The following is a 17983-nucleotide window of genomic DNA, read 5'->3' as shown; positions in this document are numbered from 1 at the left end:
GTTCATGCTCTTACATAAAATGTTATGAAAAGCAGTCGGTTTTGTAACTAACCACTTATTTTTGGAATTAATTTAGGAATTAATAAAATATGGGAAAAAAGAAGTTAATCAACCAATCATTAATTTGATATTCTAAATTAATATATATTTTAATTACCTTAAAAATATAATTGTGTGGTGTGTATATATATATATATATATATATATATATATATATATATATATATATATGCCATCTTGATCCGGATTTGACGTGGGTTTTGTTGAATCGTACTTACAAAATAAAAGTCTTTATGGTTCCGCAAAAAAATAGATATTTTGTATATACTTTTATTTTGTAAGTACAATTCAACAAAACCCACGTCAAATCCGGATCAAGATGGCAGCGACCTTGTGTGGCAGGCTTTTCCCGAAATCGGGTAAGAGTATGGTTTGATATCATTGCAATATTATACGTAAATAACATATATAAAAGGACAACACCTGTCATTTACAACCACGTAAATTGCTATTTGTGGTACTGTATCTATCAGAGAATAAACAATTCATATTTGAGGTACTTATTGTTATTTGCTACATCTCTTCATGTTTAGCATTTGTTATGTATGCATTTGGGATTTTCAGCAAGCCCTTGTATTTGTTTTCATGATTAAAACACCAGATGTGGTGGTTTCATGATATTAGTGAATCATTTGTGGCATCCTTAACATTCATAATGTCATCTGAATAGTAATGTTTATATTCTAGCCTTAATGTTATTCTTATTAATATTTACATATTATAACCTACAGGATGGCTGCCATTAAGCCAGAGTGTTCGTCACGGCTCCAAAGCTGTTACTCGTCACAGAAAGCCAGTACACTTTCTGAAGCAGAAGCTGATGGCTGTCACAGAGTACATTCCCCCCACACCTGCAGCTCCTCCTGCTGCTTTGGCTCCACGAGTCAGAAAGACTGAAGAGGTCAATCATTGCCATAGCCTACATACTAAACATTATCTTACAATGCTTCAAGTGCATCATTTTAAGTGTTTAAGTGATATATCTATACTCTCTTTCCTTTTAGGAAAGTGCTCTGGCAGTTTTGTTGAGGAAAGACCTAGAAAACTTGTTTAAGGAATGTAAGATGATTGCTGTGGTCCAAAACAATGCAATCAATGCAGAGGACCTCATGGTGCTGAAACACAAACTGAACAGACACAATATCAGTGTCAAGTTCTTCCCAAACCAGGTAATGGCAGACTATAGTGATGCTTACCGCTTTTGAGATCTGTGCTACTGCTTTGTGACAATTTATTTGTGTTTCTTTGCAGGTGACAAGGTCCTTTCTCAGCAACAGCATTTACAGTAACCTGTTGCCTCTATTTGTTGGCCAGACTGTGATATTTGTTAGTAAAGAGCCAAAAGTTAAAGAGATGCTCCAAGCGTTAAAACACAGTCCTCAGATGGTGCTGTTAGGTAAGTGTTTCTTAAGCATGAACTTGCATTCTTTAAGGAATGGTTCACTCAAAATGGATCCTCTGCAGTAAAAGAGTTTCGTCAGAATGAGAATTCAAACAGCTTATAAAAAAAAAAGTAATCCACGTGACCTCTAGTCAATTAATGTCTTGTGAATAAAAAGTTGCATGTTTTTTTTTTTTTTTTTTTTTTACTTCAAATCATTGCTTCGTGCTAAAATAGTCCTCTGTTCCACATAATACTGCATTCTCAAGTGAAAAGTGAAAAAGTTGTCTCATCTGAATCTGGAGAAAAATAAGCACTGATCAAGCATTTTTGTTTCATTTATGGGTAAACTATTCCTTTAAAAATCTTTTAAAAATGGTTGGTATTGTCTCACAGGCTTTCTGAACCATTTCCTTTCAGGCGCTTGTATAGAGAACACATTGCTTTCATATCAAGGCATTCTCAGTTACTCCAGACTCCCATCTATGACCACTATCCAGGGTGAGATAGTTGGTGGTCTAACCATGATGACTTCACGGACTGTCTCAATGCTGCGTCACCATCCAGCTCACCTTTCCGCCCTCCTTCAGCAGTACGTCAAACAGCAAGGCTCTGGGGACTCCACAAATGCTGTTACAGATAAAGATACTTCAACAATACAGGAAGCAGCAGCTTGAATTGTATAAAATAAATGAATAGCTGTGAATGGTTGACATAAAATACATACAATAAAATTGAGTTAAAGTTGGTTATTTGGTCATTTATATGCTATAGTTACAGGTGAATTTTTTGTTTGTCACTGTTCATAATGTGAAGACTGGGGCTGCATTTGATAAAGACAACATCTCAGCTGTGTTCTCTAGCAGTGATTTTTGTATGTTAGTTTAAAATGACTAATTAAAAAACATTAAATGAGAATAATACTACTAATAATTCTGTCTTTCAAAGGGTCAATGACAATTTTTTAATGAAATTATGTAATCTTATACAATTTAAGAATAACAATATTCGCTATGTATGTTTGTTAATAATTGTTTTACTGTTAAATGTTGCTGAAGAGCCACTAATAGGCTATTTAATGACAGGTTCCTTTGTTACAATTTACCCCATATAACTTGGCACCAAATGTCAATGTGCTTATTGAACTGCATCTTTTTTTTTTCTTCAGACTTCACGGTGGTAATGCAACAGCTTTTTTTCTAGTCAAGTCTTTAAGGCATGTACAAAAATTTTAAATTTCTATTAAAAGGAACAGTGTCTTTTTTTTTTCTTTTTTTTTCTTTTTTGCCAGGGATCTACAATCCTGCATACTTCAATTCCAATCCTGCTCCAATACACATGCAATTTTCAGGTAACCCTGAACACCTTGACTTGCTTGTTCGTGTGTGTTTGGTTAGGACCTGGAGGTGAACTCTGTAGGACAGTAGCTCTCCTGGAGCAGGGTAGAGACCCGGTAAGTGTGATTTCACCAAGTACAACATGTTCCTGGATCAACCACCTTGTTGATCCTGGAACAACATTCCATTCAACCAATCAGAATTGAGATATAACTTTACAGAAAATATCTGTTTTAGGCTTACGATTAGGGTTAGGTGCTTCTATACCCTTGTTAATCAGATATTATTTCCCACTGATTTTAGGAATAAATTATGGGTAGGGTTAGGTTTAGTGGTAGGGATTGGGTTAAATCTATATTGTTGGACCATAATGTTGATCCAGTAACATGTTTTACCTGGCAAATTCGTGGCGACCGTAGAGACCCCAACCTATGCCCCTTTTAATATTTAAACAATTTAAAGTGTATTTGAACTGATTTGTAAGTTAAAAAGCCAAGAGAAATGTGTTTGTACTGCCAAAAAAAAACACTAGCTAGTGGTCACGGATCCTGATTAGTGCTAATCTCTGGATTACTTTTAATCTAGGTCATTTAGTCCTTTATGGTTATAACTCTGGGTTCAGTGTAGAAGTGTTTCTGTTCTTCATATTTTGAGTTTATTTTAAGACAGTTTTACAATTACAAAAATCATGTGAATTTGTAAAACCTCTATTAATTAAATAGATGTGCTCTGTTTGTGGTAATATATGAACCAATAGAGAGTTACCCACTTGAATATCACTACATTTGGAGGTTATCTTATCTCACTAAACAGGTAATGGGAGATCATTTCAATAGTTTCAGATGTAATGCATCTGAATGGCTGGCTGTCGGTGAAATGTATCCTACATGCCTGTAATTCCAACAGTTTTTAAGAGACTAATGCGGATAATGAGTTGGACGGGAGCCTTAGATGGATTTGTAGGATGTTTAGTCACCAGTGGAGGATAGTTTGTGAGCTGTCCGCCATTCATCGGTCTGGTATGCTCATGAAAAATCTTCATTCTTGGATTTTTAGTAGAAAGTGGTTGAACTGGTTTCCTGTTCTGAGAGTAGAGTGACGCAAAGTTATACAAATGGGGGAACGTCAAACTCAGGCGCTTGTAAGGAATCACTCAGAGATACACCACACGCTGCTGGCCAAGAGCAGGCACCTCAGGTAAGAGCTTGAGTTACAATACTTAAAGAAACTTTGTGGTTTTAAATGCTGGTAGCAGTAGAAGTATATATTTGAAGTGGATTTGTATATTTACTGTTTGGAAACGGATGTGTATGGAAAGCAGCATGTATTAAGTGCATGGTGAACCTAACTGGAGAAGTAAAAAAAAAAAAAACACAAGCCCAAATTGCCTGTAACTATATATATATATATATATATCACTTGTTCAAACACGAAAGTATTAAAGCACATCCAAGAGTTAAATTTCTTAGATGGACATTCATTATTTTTTTTTTGTCATCGGCATCTTGTGATCATGGGGTGACAGGTAGGAACTGTGCAATACAGTTTTCTATTCTGTAGAGTTCATCTTAATTTTAAATTATATAAAAAGAGCAAGTCTTCAGCTAAACTAGGCTAGTTTCTCAGTAATACACAGATGGACATTTATATATGACTGAGATGTAATTGGAAAAGTGCACATTTTGTCATATGCATTTTATTGTTCCCCACTAAATTAAGTAAAATGAATTAGCCATACTATAAATTACTAGATGATATTTCTATGCTATTGTGATTATTCAAACGTGTATGTCACATTGTGTTTTCCTGATGCTGTACATCATATTTACTGTGACCTGTCAGCATGCTCACAGTGAAAAGCTATTCAAGCTAAGGGCTGCTATAAAGGGTTCTTCAAAGCCAATTATCAATGACGCTAAGCCTCTACCGGGACCGTTACCTTTGTGGGGTTACGAACCATACGCATGTGTTACTGTGCATATTATGCCTTCCATAAAAAAAGGATATCTAAAACAATTTAAAACTTACATGATGAATGATGATTTTTGGTAATGATTGAATAATGCCAATTGCTTTTACCTCAAATCGGCCTATTTACTGCCAATTATGTAATCAAATAGTTCATTACTCTACTGCAAGTTCAGCTGTTTACAAAAAATATAATTTGCCCTCATTCCATTTTAATGGGCATGTATGAGCTTGTCAGTGTTGTCAAGACAATAAGAGATTCTAGAAAACATGTTTGGTTTCTGTCACGCCCTTCTGATGACATTCCATTCGGATTATATCTAGGAAAATGTATTTTTCAATGATCTGTCAGTATGTTATTAAGAATAAACAGCAATACAGGTGTTTAGTTGGTCTAAATGGTTAGACTGTTATGTAATTATGAGTGTATTATTTTGGTTTCTTTAATTTGCATCATTAATCTTGTTGTGTTTCATATTAAGCCATTTAAAGTTTTTATGAGACCAATGAACCAATGTGATCTAGTAAAGGGCAGAAGTTAAAAAGTCACGCTCAGGAAGTGTTGGTTAAGGCAGATCCCTGCTATTAGATAACCGAATAACAGGTGTTTTCTCTGGACACTGTTTTGCATTTGTTTTTGTTTGCTGTCACTGTACCCGTTAGCCCACTGCACTGGCTATTTATGGCATTTAATTGTACAAAACGTCAATAAAAGTAGCCCTGAAACAAAGGCAACTATATATTTTCATGTACTGTTTGAATAAAAAAATAAGTGCAGTATCACAAAGACGTTATTTTCAAAATTAAGTAATTGTCTTTTATAGTTCCACTGTACTAAAAATCAAAACGGTATAAAAAGAAATTATAGTGTTTTCATGGTATTTTTAAATACCTCTGATATCGACAATATGACTAAATGTTTTCCTAACCCTGCTGCATAATATAGTATACAATTGACTTTCTTAACAATCCTAACACATGCTTGTCTGACTAACCAAAAAATTATTTGTCTTTCTAAAAATCCAATAATGAAAACTCCTTGCTTTGCAGACATATTGTGCTTTGCTTTAGTGTACAATGATAAGGAGTCTCTAGCAGAGCGTATTTTCACACCAAGCTCGACTAATAATTGCACAAGAGGACATTTTCAAAATGGACTCCCATGGGTCTTCGCTGGACCATGTCCAGTCCCAGCTGGGTGGTGTGGAGAAGGAGTCTAGCGGCTGGCATAAGCCCACTCATTCCAGGAGCAGCAGCACAGCATCCTCACGTCACTCACGGCTGGTTTGTACCATCTGCTTGACATAAACACACTCAAACTCTGGTTTCTTCAACTGATTTTTGGACACACCTAAAAATTTTCCTTACAAGTACATATGTGAAAAGCTAGCAGTAATAGTTCTGCCCTTTTGCATTTTTGAAACCAGTTGCTCAACACCTAACAAGTGTCCAATCAGATGGCGTGAAAGCCAAACCAACAAGTTTATGTGTCTTGACAAGTTCAACAGTTACGTTTCGTTTAGGGACTACATGTTTTAAATAAGAGACGCCCTGTTGTACGTCAACTGTGATTGCATTTTTCCCTCTGTTCCAAATAGAACATTAAAGACTGGGAAGTAATGGGTGATTTTCCAGTAGATGTGAACTTCACTGGGGAAAACATGCAGGATGCGAACACTCCAGGAATCTGTGACGGCTATTTGATGAAGAGGAGAAAGTGGCCTCTTAACGGGTGGCATAAGGTATGAGAAAAAATTTGTTTCATGTAATCTTTTTCTTAATAGTTGTAGAGATAGCTGTAGAACAGTGTAAAATTGAATGAACTTTAAAGTTATACTTTCTTACAGAGATACTTTGTCTTGGATAAAGGGATCCTGCGATATTCAAAAAACCAACATGATGTGAGTATGCTAATGTTCTTTTTCCTTACCAGAAACTGCATATTTTGGATCTAGCCCTTTTTTTTTTTAACAGTCAGGGATTTTCTTTTTACAGTTTTCCAAAGGGAAAATGCACGGTGCAGTAGATGTCAGTCTCGCAGTTATGTCAGTGAACAAAAAAGCAAGGCGCATAGATCTGGATGCTGGAGACATTCTGTATCACATGAAAGTAAGTTATTGCAAATTTCTCGCATTAATTGAATGAAATTTATTAATGTTTGTTTTAAAACTAATATGATCTTTGGTTTTATGGAAGCTTGTTTTTGCCATGGGATAAAAAAATAAATAAAATTACGTAATTGTGACTTTCACAGATTTTTTTCCTCAATCACAATGTGAGTTCATATCTCACAATTAAGACTTTTGACATTTCCAGATTGCAAAATGTAAACTCAATATAAACTCAATAAAAAAAGTTAGAATTGTGAGATGTAAACTTTGAATTCTGAGGGATAATTTCAGAACTGCGAGATACAGTCTTAGAATTGTGAGTTAAACTCAGAATTGCAAGAATAAAAGTCAGTTTATATTTTGCAATCCTGATTTTTACCTCATTTTTTTTCTTCTCATGATTGCAAGGAAAAAAATCTAACTTTTGAGAAGTTGCAATGAAGTATTATTATTATTTTATTCTTTGACTGAAATGGGCTTCCATAAGTTGAATTCTTAAACACTTGTCCAGGATCTTCCAAACTGGGGTTCACAAAACCCTTAAGGTTTCTAAAGGAAATGCAGGGGATTCATGAGTTTATGAAGAGCTAAATCCATCATTTGAAAATAAAAACAATCAAAATAAAACATTCTAAAAAGGATTAAGTGTTTCATTTGTTTACCTGCATGTCATTTGACTACCTTTCCTTCATCCAACAAATTATGCTATTATTTAATCAAATAAACAAATAAATTCACTGTCAAAAAAGTAATTTACTTTTCTAACTAGGCCAAGACTCCAGATTTATATTACTTATGGGTCACAAAGCTGAGTGCCCACAGGATGTATAAGAAAAACGAGGCTGCACACGTTCACAATGGCTTCCTCCAGGCTCTGTCCCAGAGCAGTCATTTATCTCGCAAAAACAGTCCCATGCAGGACATGGTGAGTAAAGTGGTTTCTACACTGACTTCCTGATGCCCTCTAAATCACCAGGGATTAGGAGAATGTGTCCTCACAGTTTAAGTACAAGACGAATTAGTGATTAGACCTCAGTGTCCCAGATGGTGGTTTTATCTGTAAATGTACACTAATAGATGTGTCGGTGATGTAATTGTTTATTTGTCTGATGGAAGTTACAAATGAATATCTTCTGAACAATTCTAGAGCACGTCTTTTGTGGGTGAACCTCTGCCATGTGTCAATCCTGCCGTTAATGGGAAAGTGTCAGCTTGGCTACAGACCCAAGAACCTGACATCTGTGCACAAGGTACAGCTCTGCTTTTAAATACTAGTGAAACACTAATAAATGGATGCATGAGCACAGAATAAGATGCACCGCTGTGTGTTGTTTTCCAGAGCTTACCCGTTGTCAAATGGAGATGAATGAGCTGCAACGGCTGGTCCTAAAGTTGCACTCTCTTGAGTCTGGCCAAAAGGTCGATAACGGAGATCTCCAGAGAATTATCAGCATGCAAGTTAGTAAAAGCAGCAGGGTGAAGACAGGCCTTTACTAAAATAACTTGCAAGTAAATGTTTCCACATGTGTTTGACCCATAGAATCTCCTTCTCGACAAACCCAAGAAGAAGAGTGGAAAGATTTGGGGTCATTCTCGCACTCTGTCTCGAGTTGAGGCTCTTGGAATGGTGAGGCTGCTCAGTTTACATGTTCTTCTTCTTGATATTAGGATATCTTAGATAAAGCCTTGGAAGCAATTATAATCTTTGCCTATAGGGAACACTCTGCCATTGGGATTATTTCATGTTTTCCACAAAGGTTTGGAAACCATAATGGAATGTATTCCATATTCATGTGCAGTGTCATCCCAAAGATCTCTGTGTATTTTTGATTTTATTTTATTTTTGCTTACCGCAGTCAGGCATTTGTGTTGTGCTAGTCTATAGTGAGCATTAGAGCTTCAAAACCTCCATTAATTTAGTCAACTCCTTTTTTACTTGAAGCCATTTCGTGGGATTACTAAATCGGTAAGTCAGCACAAGAAACACTGATTGTAAATTCCTTGTAACTTTCGACACATACCAAGTAGCAAAAGCTTTACACCAAATGGTGGTTCTATTGTATGGAATGATATTGCGGACTTTATTCAAAAGGCATTGAAAATTGTATTTGCAATTGCGTTTTCAATTTGTGGACGCATAAAATGTGACATAATCCAAACGCAAATGCAAATCGCGCATTACCGTTTTCATTTTCGATTAAGTGAACGCACAGTGTCTGCCAAATTTAAAATGGAAATGCAAAGTCCGTTTGCAATTGTGTTTCCCATATCTTACTAGCTATGAGCCTGTCATATTTAAATAGCAATATTAATTACCACATTTGCCTTTTCACTCTCTCTGCACTGTGCATGTAAACTGCCAAAACTCAAATGGAATCGCAATACCTTTTGCATTTGAATTTCCAACGTCTACACGGAAACCTGTCAATCAAGTGACAGGGGTGGAGCCATTTCATTGGGCATGTTTGCATTGGGAAGTGACGATCGTACTAAAATGTACCATGTTTTTACTAGGGTAAATATTAGTTAACGAATGTAGTCAGTGTTCTGCTATTGTTTATTTTCATAATAGGTAAACACAGGCCACAAGTTAACACGTCACATTTCCTTGATTCAGCAGCTGCACAATGTACAGCCGAGAGTCCTGTCTTGAATTTAGAGATCTGGTGCTGATTCAGTGTAGCTTGGTAGCTCAGTGGTTAGTGACTGTCATCTGTCACGGCATACCATCTTTTGGCGCGTGTTCGAAACCCGGGCCAACATAGACGTTCTTTATTTTTTTGTTTATCCTACTAACTTCAGCCGCTGATTTAGGACTTGCATCCTCAGTAGTTCAGACTTTGTGCATTCGACTCGGGAGTGTGATGTCTGCGAGGACGCAGGTCCGGTAATTCTGCAAACAGCAGCGTACTTGATAACATGTCAGCTCGCCTTGACTACTGCAATTTTCCTCACTGTATGATCGCCCGTTTGGCGGCTGAAGTTAGTAGGATAAACAAAAAAATAAAGAACGTCTGTGTTGGCCCGGGTTTCGAACACGCACTAAAAGACAGTATGCCGTGAGAGATTACAGTCACTAACCACTGAGCTACCAAGCTACACTGAATCAACACCAGATCTCTCAATTCAAGACAGGACTCACGGCTTTACATCGTGCAGCTGCTGCATCAAGCAAATGTGACCGTGTTAACTTGTGGCCTGTGTTTACCTATTATGAAAATAAACAATAGCAGAACACTGACTACATTTTATGGTTCATGATGTTAAAGAACATTTCATAATGTCTCAGACAACTGTACATTTGTGGCTACTGTGGCTTAATTATAAACACTATCGTTAACTAATATTTACCCTTGTAAAAACATGGTACATTTTAGTACGATCGTCACTTCCCAATGCAAACAGCCCAATAAAATGGCCCCACCCCTGTCACTTGATTGACAGGTTTCTGTGTAGACGTTGGAAATTCAAATGCAAAAGGTATTGCGATTCCATTTGAGTTTTGGCAGTTTACATGCACAGTGCAGAGAGAGTGAAAAGGCAAATGTGGTAATTAATATTGCTATTTAAATATGACAGGCTCATAGCTCGTAAGATATGGGAAACACAATTGCAAACAGACTTTGCATTTCCATTTTAAATTTGGCAGACACTGTGCGTTCACTTAATCGAAAATGAAAACGGTAATGCGCGATTTGCATTTGCGTTTGGATTGTGTCACATTTTATGCGTCCACAAATTGAAAACGCAATTGCAAATACAGTTTGCAATGCCTTTTGAATAAAGTCCGCAATATCATTCCATACTATTGCATTTCTCATATTGTATAGTTCCACAAAAAATGTATGTTGGTAAGTCTCTTATCTATTGTTAAATATCATTGCAATTAAAAATAAAAATAAAAAATCAAGATTTTTTTTATAAATAGAAAGTTCAAAAGAACAGCATTTATTTGAAATTTAAATAATTTGTCTCTCTATCTCACTTTTGATCAATCGAATGCATCCTTTTTACATAAAATTAATTCACTGAATGGTAGTCTAAATTGTATTTTAGTATTTTAGTACATGTACTATAGCTTCTGATTGTTACCTATTTTTTTCTACCCACTTTTTTAATGTAGCTATCATCAAGCCACCTGTCCAGTTCTGCCCACCTGGGAACCTCTGTCCCTTCAATCCCTGATTATGTCTCCAACCAAGCAACCCCACCAGCCTCCACCTCATCAGAAAGCAAGAAACTCCACCAAGACATCTGCTCCATGTCCTTGAAAGGTATGGAAGGATAACACCTTCATGATTTTATAGATGAAATTCAAACCCAGTTTATGCTTATTGCTGATTTAGTTTGATTTAGTTAAGGTCAGAACTGTGTCTTTTTCTTTATAGTCCATGCCTCTTTGCGTACTGCACATGAGGCACTTACTCAGGAGCGCCAAAGGCTGCAGGACACCTGGTTCAGCAGGGAGCTTCACCAGACCACCTCTGCCCAGATCAACAACCTCTGCAGCCTGGCTGAGGTGACACGGACTTATATTATTTATTGAAAAGCACAAAGTGCTGCAGTATTGCCTTGAAATTTTCTTAAGAGAATAGATTTACTATAGCTTATCTTGTTATTAAAGATGCTTTAAGCTTATAGAGCTTAAAACAAACACCCCTGCTAGTAAATGCTTTAATAAAGTGGTTCTTAATCAGGGGCCTCAACAGATTTCTAAAAAAGTTCAAGATGATTTGAAATGATTTAAAACAAGCATTAAAATATGCTAAATAAATAACTGAAAATTGCTGATTATTTCATAGTTTTTAAGGAGTAGTTCATCCAAAAATGAATATTCTGTGATCTTTTACTAACCCTTAAGTTTTTCCAAACCTGTTTGAGTTTCTTTTTGAGAAGGTATTTTGAAGAATGCTGGTGATCAAAAAGTCACTGGTCCCCACTAAAAAGTACTCATATCATGGAAATCAATGGGGACCAAAAGCTGTTTGGTTACCCATATCCTTCAAAATATCTTCTTTTATGTTTATCAGAAAAAAGAAACTTGCACAGATTTGGAACAGTTTGTGGCTGATTTTCACAACCGGTGAAGTTATGGGGTCTTTGAATATTGTTGTGGACAATGAGGGGCCTTGAAGTCAAAACGGTTGAGAACCACTGGTTTAATAGTTTATTTTCAGTCCATTACATATTATGTTTTACTGCATAGATGTGTGTGTGTGTGTGTGTGTATGTGTATCTTCAGTTAGATGTTAAGTCCCGTCACACCAAAATCCACAAACTGTCAGTGTCCTCCGACTCCTCAGAAGAGTCATTCCGTACTGTGCTACAAAGGAAGGTGTGTCTCTTTCTACCCAGAACCTACTCATCCTGTTCCAATTTTCAACTCTTTCTTTCCCTCCTCCACCCTCTGCTTTCTTTATTCTGTATATAGGTTGATGGGTTTCACCTACTTCATATGCCGCCAGGCTCTTTTGTCATCTCATATTTTTATTGTCATAGCAGTATGGTAGAATAAAGCTTACAGTTTCTGACTAACTACATGTCTGTCTGTGTTTCACTCAGTCTGGCTCAGGCCGTAGTTTGTCTTTCCGTGCACCCTCGGTGGCTGACTCAGCGGCAGAGTATTTTGACGCATGTGATGAGCTTATGTGTGCGAGCTCTTCTGAAATGTCCGATGAGTCCGGTCTGAGTGATGGATCCAGTAATTCAGAGCCTGATGAGGCTCGTGGTTAGTAAAATTATAAATTCTTTGTAGGCACATATAGTATGTGTGTGGTGTTTAGGTGTCCATATTTATTAACATTCTAAAGTTTGGGCTCAGTTGGAGAAATTCATTATTTTTAAAGGATCATGTGACACTGAATACTGGAGTAAGGGCTGCTGAAAATTCATTTTTTTAGCATGACAGGAATAAATTAAATTTTAAAAATTATTATTTCACAGTATTTGTCTGTGGTATATTCTTGATCAAACTATTGCAGCTTAAGAGACAAAAAACTGTATCAACCCCAATTTCTTTTTTAACTCTAATTTAGTTCTGTTCATGTAAATCTATTACATTGTGTTACAACATTATCTTTTTCTTATGAACTTAACAGCAATGGCTTCACGCAAGTACAGGGCCAGCCTTTCAAAGGCAGCACCAAAATTGAACAGCATAAAGAACACTGGACGTCGTACCACTCTGCCTGCAGTCTGCCCTGACAACAGCCACGTCGGATTGATGACTATCCTCTACAACAACATAGGGAAGGATCTTTCCCGTGTCTCCATGCCAGCAGCTCTGAATGAGCCTGTGTGCCTGCTGCAGAGACTCTGTGAGGAGCTAGAATACTCTGACCTACTGGACACTGCCAATCATACCGATGACCCCTACCAGAGGATGGTAATAATTACAGAAACTTCAGCAAAACTGTATATGTCCGAATGATCACAAAAGGAATGATTAATTTAGAAGTGTATAAATGATAAATAATCTATTACTTTATCTGTATACTATAAACTTTTTTTTTTTTTTATTGATCCAATTAAAAACAGTAATATCGTGAAATATTATTGCAATTTAAAATGTTTTTCTATATGAATCTATTTTCTATTGCAATTTAATCCTGTGATGGAAAAGCTTTTTTTTTCAGCAGCCATTAATCCAGTCTTCAGTGTCACATGATCCTTCAGAAATCATTCTAATAAGCTGATTTGGTGCTGATTTAAGTTAAACACACACACACACACACACACACACACACACATGCACGCACGCACACACACGCACACTCACACACACACACACACGTTTGTGCAATGTTTGTTTTTGTGAAAAGTGGGGACATCCCATAGGCGTAATGGTTTTTATACTGTACAAACTGTATATTCTATGGCCCTACACCAACCTACCCTAACCCTCACAGGAAACTTTGTGCAGTTGTACTTTCTCAAAAAACTCTTTCTGTATGGTTTATAAGCATTTTGAAAAATGGGGACATGGGTTATGTCCTCATAAGTCACCCTCTCCTTGTAATACCTGTGTCGTACCCGTGTCATTATACAAAGTTGTGTCCTGATATGTCACAAAAACACGCCCCCCCCCCACACACACACATATATATATATCTTCTGACACCAAATGTTTGAACAGTAGTGTACTTCTTTATATTTAGAAAATTCTGTTTTTGTCCTTTGTAAAGGTTTATATTGCTGCTTTTGCCATATCTGGCTATGCCACAGCTCAGTATCGCAACCGTTACAAACCTTTTAATCCAGTTCTGGGAGAGACATTTGAGTGTATCAGTGAAGACCGAGGCTTCCGCTACATCAGTGAACAGGTAATTAATAATCACATTTAATTATATATCAGATAAATTGCGATAAAGCAGTTGTTTATTCTGTGGTTTTATTTGCCCTCAGGTTTCCCATCATCCTCCAATATCTGCGTGTCATGCAGAGTCAAACAATTTCAATTTCTGGCAGGGTATGTTTTAAGGCCTGTGTGATGATGTCTTATTGTACTGTCTGTTTGAATTTGAATCTCATTCTTTTTTTTATTCTACATGCTGAGAGCAGACCAGAGATGGAAGAACAAGTTTTGGGGCAAATCTTTGGAGATTATGCCAACAGGGATGGTGAATGTGACTCTAAAAAAGCAAGTATCTGCTTTGGTGTCAGTGGAGTGGAATCTTAATTATGAAGAATTCTGATCTTTGATTTTCTGTACTTGTAGATACGGGGACCACTACGAATGGAACAAAGTGGTGACGTGCATCCACAATGTCCTCACTCAGCAGCGATACCTTGAGCACTATGGCGAAGTCATTATTCGCAATCTGAAAAGTTCGGTCTGCACCTGTAAGATCACATTTGTCAAGGTGTGTTTGGTTTTGATAGCAAATTTTGTTCATTTGAGTACATATAGATGAAGTCTTTGTACAATTGCTGAATTTTCCCCTTTCAGTCACGTTACTGGGGTTCAGATGGTTCCAAAAACGAAGTGCAGGGTCAAGTTCTAGACCAGACTGGTAATGTCATTCATCGTTTTGGTGGATTTTGGCATGAAGGCATCTTCTGTGACACCCTTCCAAATCCACAGTGTATCTGGAAGCCAAGTGAGTAGTCATCTTTATTCATTTTATTGAATACTGATTTATTTATATTTAAGTCAATGAACAGCCCTCAGGAACTCCCTCAGCTGTTTTATTAGAAACAGTCACACAGTAGCATTTACTAATTTTCTGTAAATGAATGCCAAGTTAAAAAAACACAAAGTATAGTTATAAATGAACATTAAATTTGTTAAACCGAAAACATATAAAAAAATAGATTTACAATTTTAATATCTGTGAAAAATTCACCACTGTGAAATAGGTTCATTGTTCACAAGAAGACCAGGAATGTATTGGGTCAATTCTGAATGGGATCATTTTTGATTTTGTCACTGGTCTGTCTGACAAAACAAATAAAGGAAAGATGTATCTTTGTATTGGCAGATGTTGTCAGAATATCTGTGCTTCCTTACAGACCCACAGCCCAAGAACTACATGATTTACTATGGCTTCTCTAGCTTTGCAATGGAGATGAATGAGCTGACCCCTGACCTTAAGCCCCTGCTGCCCCCTACAGATACACGCTTGCGCCCTGACCAAAGGTGAGACCTTCTTAATAGACAATGATAAATAGACAGACGTTTGAGCCAGAAGGATTTAAGAGTGCTACATAAATGGATTCTCTCCATGTCCATGAAATGCTTTTTTTAGATCGTCTGTTTTAAGTTTGCTATGTGTTGGTGTTGTTAGGCTTCTTGAGGAGGGGAAAATAGAGGAGACTGATAAAAAGAAGGATGAAGTGGAGGAAAAGCAAAGAGAAAGGAGGAAAATTCTGGCCAAGAAAGGAGAGGAGCATATCCCTCGCTTCTTCAGGTGAGTTGACATCAACCCCACAAGTGATTTCTTCATACGAATTAGAGTTGGAATGTTAAAATATTCCCATCTTAAAGGAAAACTTTGGATGATGCTGGAAGGGACGTTTGGATTTACAACGGAACATATTGGAAGATCAGGGATAAGCCTGGTTTTGCCAATATTAAAAACCTGGAATTATGGTGAAGAAGGCAGATTGCTGCAACACTGTGGACACTTAATGCCTGTGATAAATTCAGTTTGCATACAGTTTTTGAACGACTTGGAGCTTTTGGGATCAACGATGAATTGCCAAGGGTTTTCGTACTAAACCAAATCCATTGAGCAAGGATGATGCTTTTACCAAACAGCAAGAGGACGGATACATTTTGAGAATTTCTGTTTAATTTATGGTTAACGACACCAAAACTTGGTGGACAGTTTGACCTTGTCTTCCACTTTGGAAAAAATATAAGCCAAAAGGTAAACGAGAATGTATGCAAGTTTTATAGATGTTTAGTTTTAACAATTACACACACGCACATTTCTATGGACAATTTTAAGTTACTTTCACTTTATGTAAGTACTTACATGCTCGGTGGAAACAACAGGAATCTGGATAAAGAAAATTATTATTTGATCATGTGTAATATTCAGAGGAATATTAACTAACTTTTTCTTCCGTAAACTCATCAGTTTCTCATGTCTCAACCTGAGCAGGATTGAGCAGTAAATGAATTAACTCTAATTTGGGCCCTTGTTGACTTGTGCTGAAGGTGGTTTCTGAAACTTGGCCACATCACTTTTATATTGCACTTTTTTTTAAAAATAAACTAAATGTCATATTATGATTTTAGACAATGATATTGTATTTATTGCGATTTAAGTATGAATTAAGCTCACAGTTTCAGTCTAAAGGACCATTTTGTGTAGGCCTGGATTAAAAAAAATCAGTGTACAGTACAACTTTCAAGTCATCTCTTGTATAGTTATTTAAAACCGCAATAAAACATACAATATTAAAGAATTAAAAAAAAAAGAATTTGTATAGTTCAGTCTTTATTACATTTAGAATGAATCAAAAACATCATTTAATATTATATACAGTGTTTTGACAGCTGTATCTGAGGCTCAGTTTGCTTGGCTGAGGAAACTTACTACAGAAGAACCTCTTTTATTATTAGTAACATTACTTAAATTGATAGACAAGGATGGTGCCAGTCTGAGACAATAACCTAAATAGGTTCCTGCTATTGACACTCTAACATATGAGGAGCATAATGTCCACCAGGGGTCAGCCTAAACATGGATTGACTGCTAATATGACAACAACAGACAATTTGTTCATTATTTTCAGTTCACATCAACAGTAACAAACTTCTCAGTGCATTTCAGTGTATAAAAAGAAACCAAACATAAACATTACATTAAATTAACATAGAAACACTTTAATTGCACTTTAAAATACTAATTTGTTCTTTAATGTTGATTGTCAGTTAAATATTTTTTTGTTTATCATTTATGTTTTTTGTTTATCATTGACAAATTCCCAATAACTAACCTTAATAAACCCATAAGAAAATTAATGAATTACATTTGTAAAATATTACAAATTTCCCAGCATCTAAATTGCATGGTATATGCTAAATAACTAAGCATGATATCTAAAAATGGTTTTCTAATACAGTAATGGCATTTTAAAATAATGTAGTCTTAACCATATTACTCTTGTTTCATTTGCTTTTGCATCAAAATACATGTATGAAAAATTAACAGAGGCAGTTAGAGTCAGTTTGCTGACTTAAACAAAAAAAAAAATCCTGTGATCACATAGTGGCCACAGAATATTGATGCCATGTTGGTTTTTGCAGCACTTTACAATTTCTCGAAAACTTCTTTGAACACAGATGGCAATGCATTTTAACAAATAGTCATCATTTTTAATTGTTTTATTTTACAATGGTTTCATATTAGAACACAGACCATATGCATATGTCTGTGTGCATATTTGTGATCAGAAGATGCAGGAAGCTTCTATAAATGGACAGTTCACAGGTTTCTGGTTTGTTCCAGAAGTCATCTTGTCACCCACTTATCTGTCTGAGGTCATTCTCACCTTTGAATGCCAGCGGTGCCTGATAGGCTTAGACTGAAGGCTCATTCTTCCTCTGTGTCACTGATGTCTGTGTGTGGGCTGTCTGCATGTTACTCTGTTGTTTGAATAAAGATGATGTATAG

At 36.3% G+C, this 17983-nt stretch overlaps 2 protein-coding genes across 4 annotated transcripts; both read left to right on the top strand.

Moving 5' to 3' along the window:
- The first annotated feature begins 327 nt into the window (after positions 1 to 327).
- mrpl10 (mitochondrial ribosomal protein L10) lies at positions 328 to 2374 on the top strand. The gene is made up of 5 exons (XM_059531537.1): positions 328 to 419; positions 792 to 961; positions 1065 to 1229; positions 1312 to 1456; positions 1862 to 2374. Exons 1-5 carry the CDS (start codon positions 380 to 382, stop codon positions 2116 to 2118), a joined length of 777 nt encoding a protein of 258 aa, XP_059387520.1. The 5' UTR covers positions 328 to 379; the 3' UTR covers positions 2119 to 2374.
- Positions 2375 to 2721: 347 nt separating this feature from the next.
- On the top strand, positions 2722 to 16788 carry osbpl7 (oxysterol binding protein-like 7). Of its 3 annotated transcripts, XM_059532393.1 has the most exons (25): positions 2757 to 2792; positions 3536 to 3591; positions 3685 to 3797; positions 3873 to 3975; positions 5797 to 6030; positions 6345 to 6488; positions 6594 to 6647; positions 6742 to 6855; positions 7627 to 7782; positions 8005 to 8107; positions 8197 to 8315; positions 8398 to 8484; positions 10981 to 11131; positions 11246 to 11376; positions 12100 to 12192; positions 12420 to 12585; positions 12956 to 13242; positions 14042 to 14179; positions 14262 to 14325; positions 14418 to 14496; positions 14575 to 14719; positions 14806 to 14956; positions 15369 to 15495; positions 15644 to 15766; positions 15844 to 16788. In XM_059532393.1, exons 5-25 carry the CDS (start codon positions 5899 to 5901, stop codon positions 15950 to 15952), a joined length of 2673 nt encoding a protein of 890 aa, XP_059388376.1. In that variant the 5' UTR covers positions 2757 to 2792; positions 3536 to 3591; positions 3685 to 3797; positions 3873 to 3975; positions 5797 to 5898; the 3' UTR covers positions 15953 to 16788. The 3 variants fall into 3 exon arrangements, with proteins under 3 accessions (XP_059388378.1, XP_059388376.1, XP_059388375.1); XM_059532392.1 differs by having other exon boundaries at positions 3685 to 3975; XM_059532395.1 differs by lacking the exons at positions 3536 to 3591; positions 3685 to 3797; positions 3873 to 3975 and having other exon boundaries at positions 2722 to 2792.
- Positions 16789 to 17983: the final 1195 nt, after the last annotated feature.

This window comes from Carassius carassius, chromosome 40 (assembly GCF_963082965.1).
Source record: "Carassius carassius chromosome 40, fCarCar2.1, whole genome shotgun sequence".
In the NCBI taxonomy this organism is placed as follows: domain Eukaryota; kingdom Metazoa; phylum Chordata; class Actinopteri; order Cypriniformes; family Cyprinidae; genus Carassius; species Carassius carassius.
Note: the sequence above shows the minus strand (reverse complement) of the source record. Positions and strands in the feature narration are given on the sequence as shown.

Bases quoted from the DNA above. Each gene is read 5' to 3' on its own strand.
- mrpl10 (XM_059531537.1), top strand. From the start codon at position 380: ATGGCAGCGACCTTGTGTGGCAGGCTTTTCCCGAAATCGG. The intron at 1,230-1,311 runs GTAATGGCAGAC...GTTTCTTTGCAG, and splicing joins TCAAGTTCTTCCCAAACCAG to GTGACAAGGTCCTTTCTCAG. The intron at 1,457-1,861 runs GTAAGTGTTTCT...ATTTCCTTTCAG, and splicing joins TCCTCAGATGGTGCTGTTAG to GCGCTTGTATAGAGAACACA.
- osbpl7 (XM_059532395.1), top strand. From the start codon at position 5,899: ATGGACTCCCATGGGTCTTCGCTGGACCATGTCCAGTCCCAGCTGGGT. The intron at 14,180-14,261 runs GTAATTAATAAT...ATTTGCCCTCAG, and splicing joins TCCGCTACATCAGTGAACAG to GTTTCCCATCATCCTCCAAT. The intron at 14,326-14,417 runs GTATGTTTTAAG...TGCTGAGAGCAG, and splicing joins CAATTTCAATTTCTGGCAGG to ACCAGAGATGGAAGAACAAG.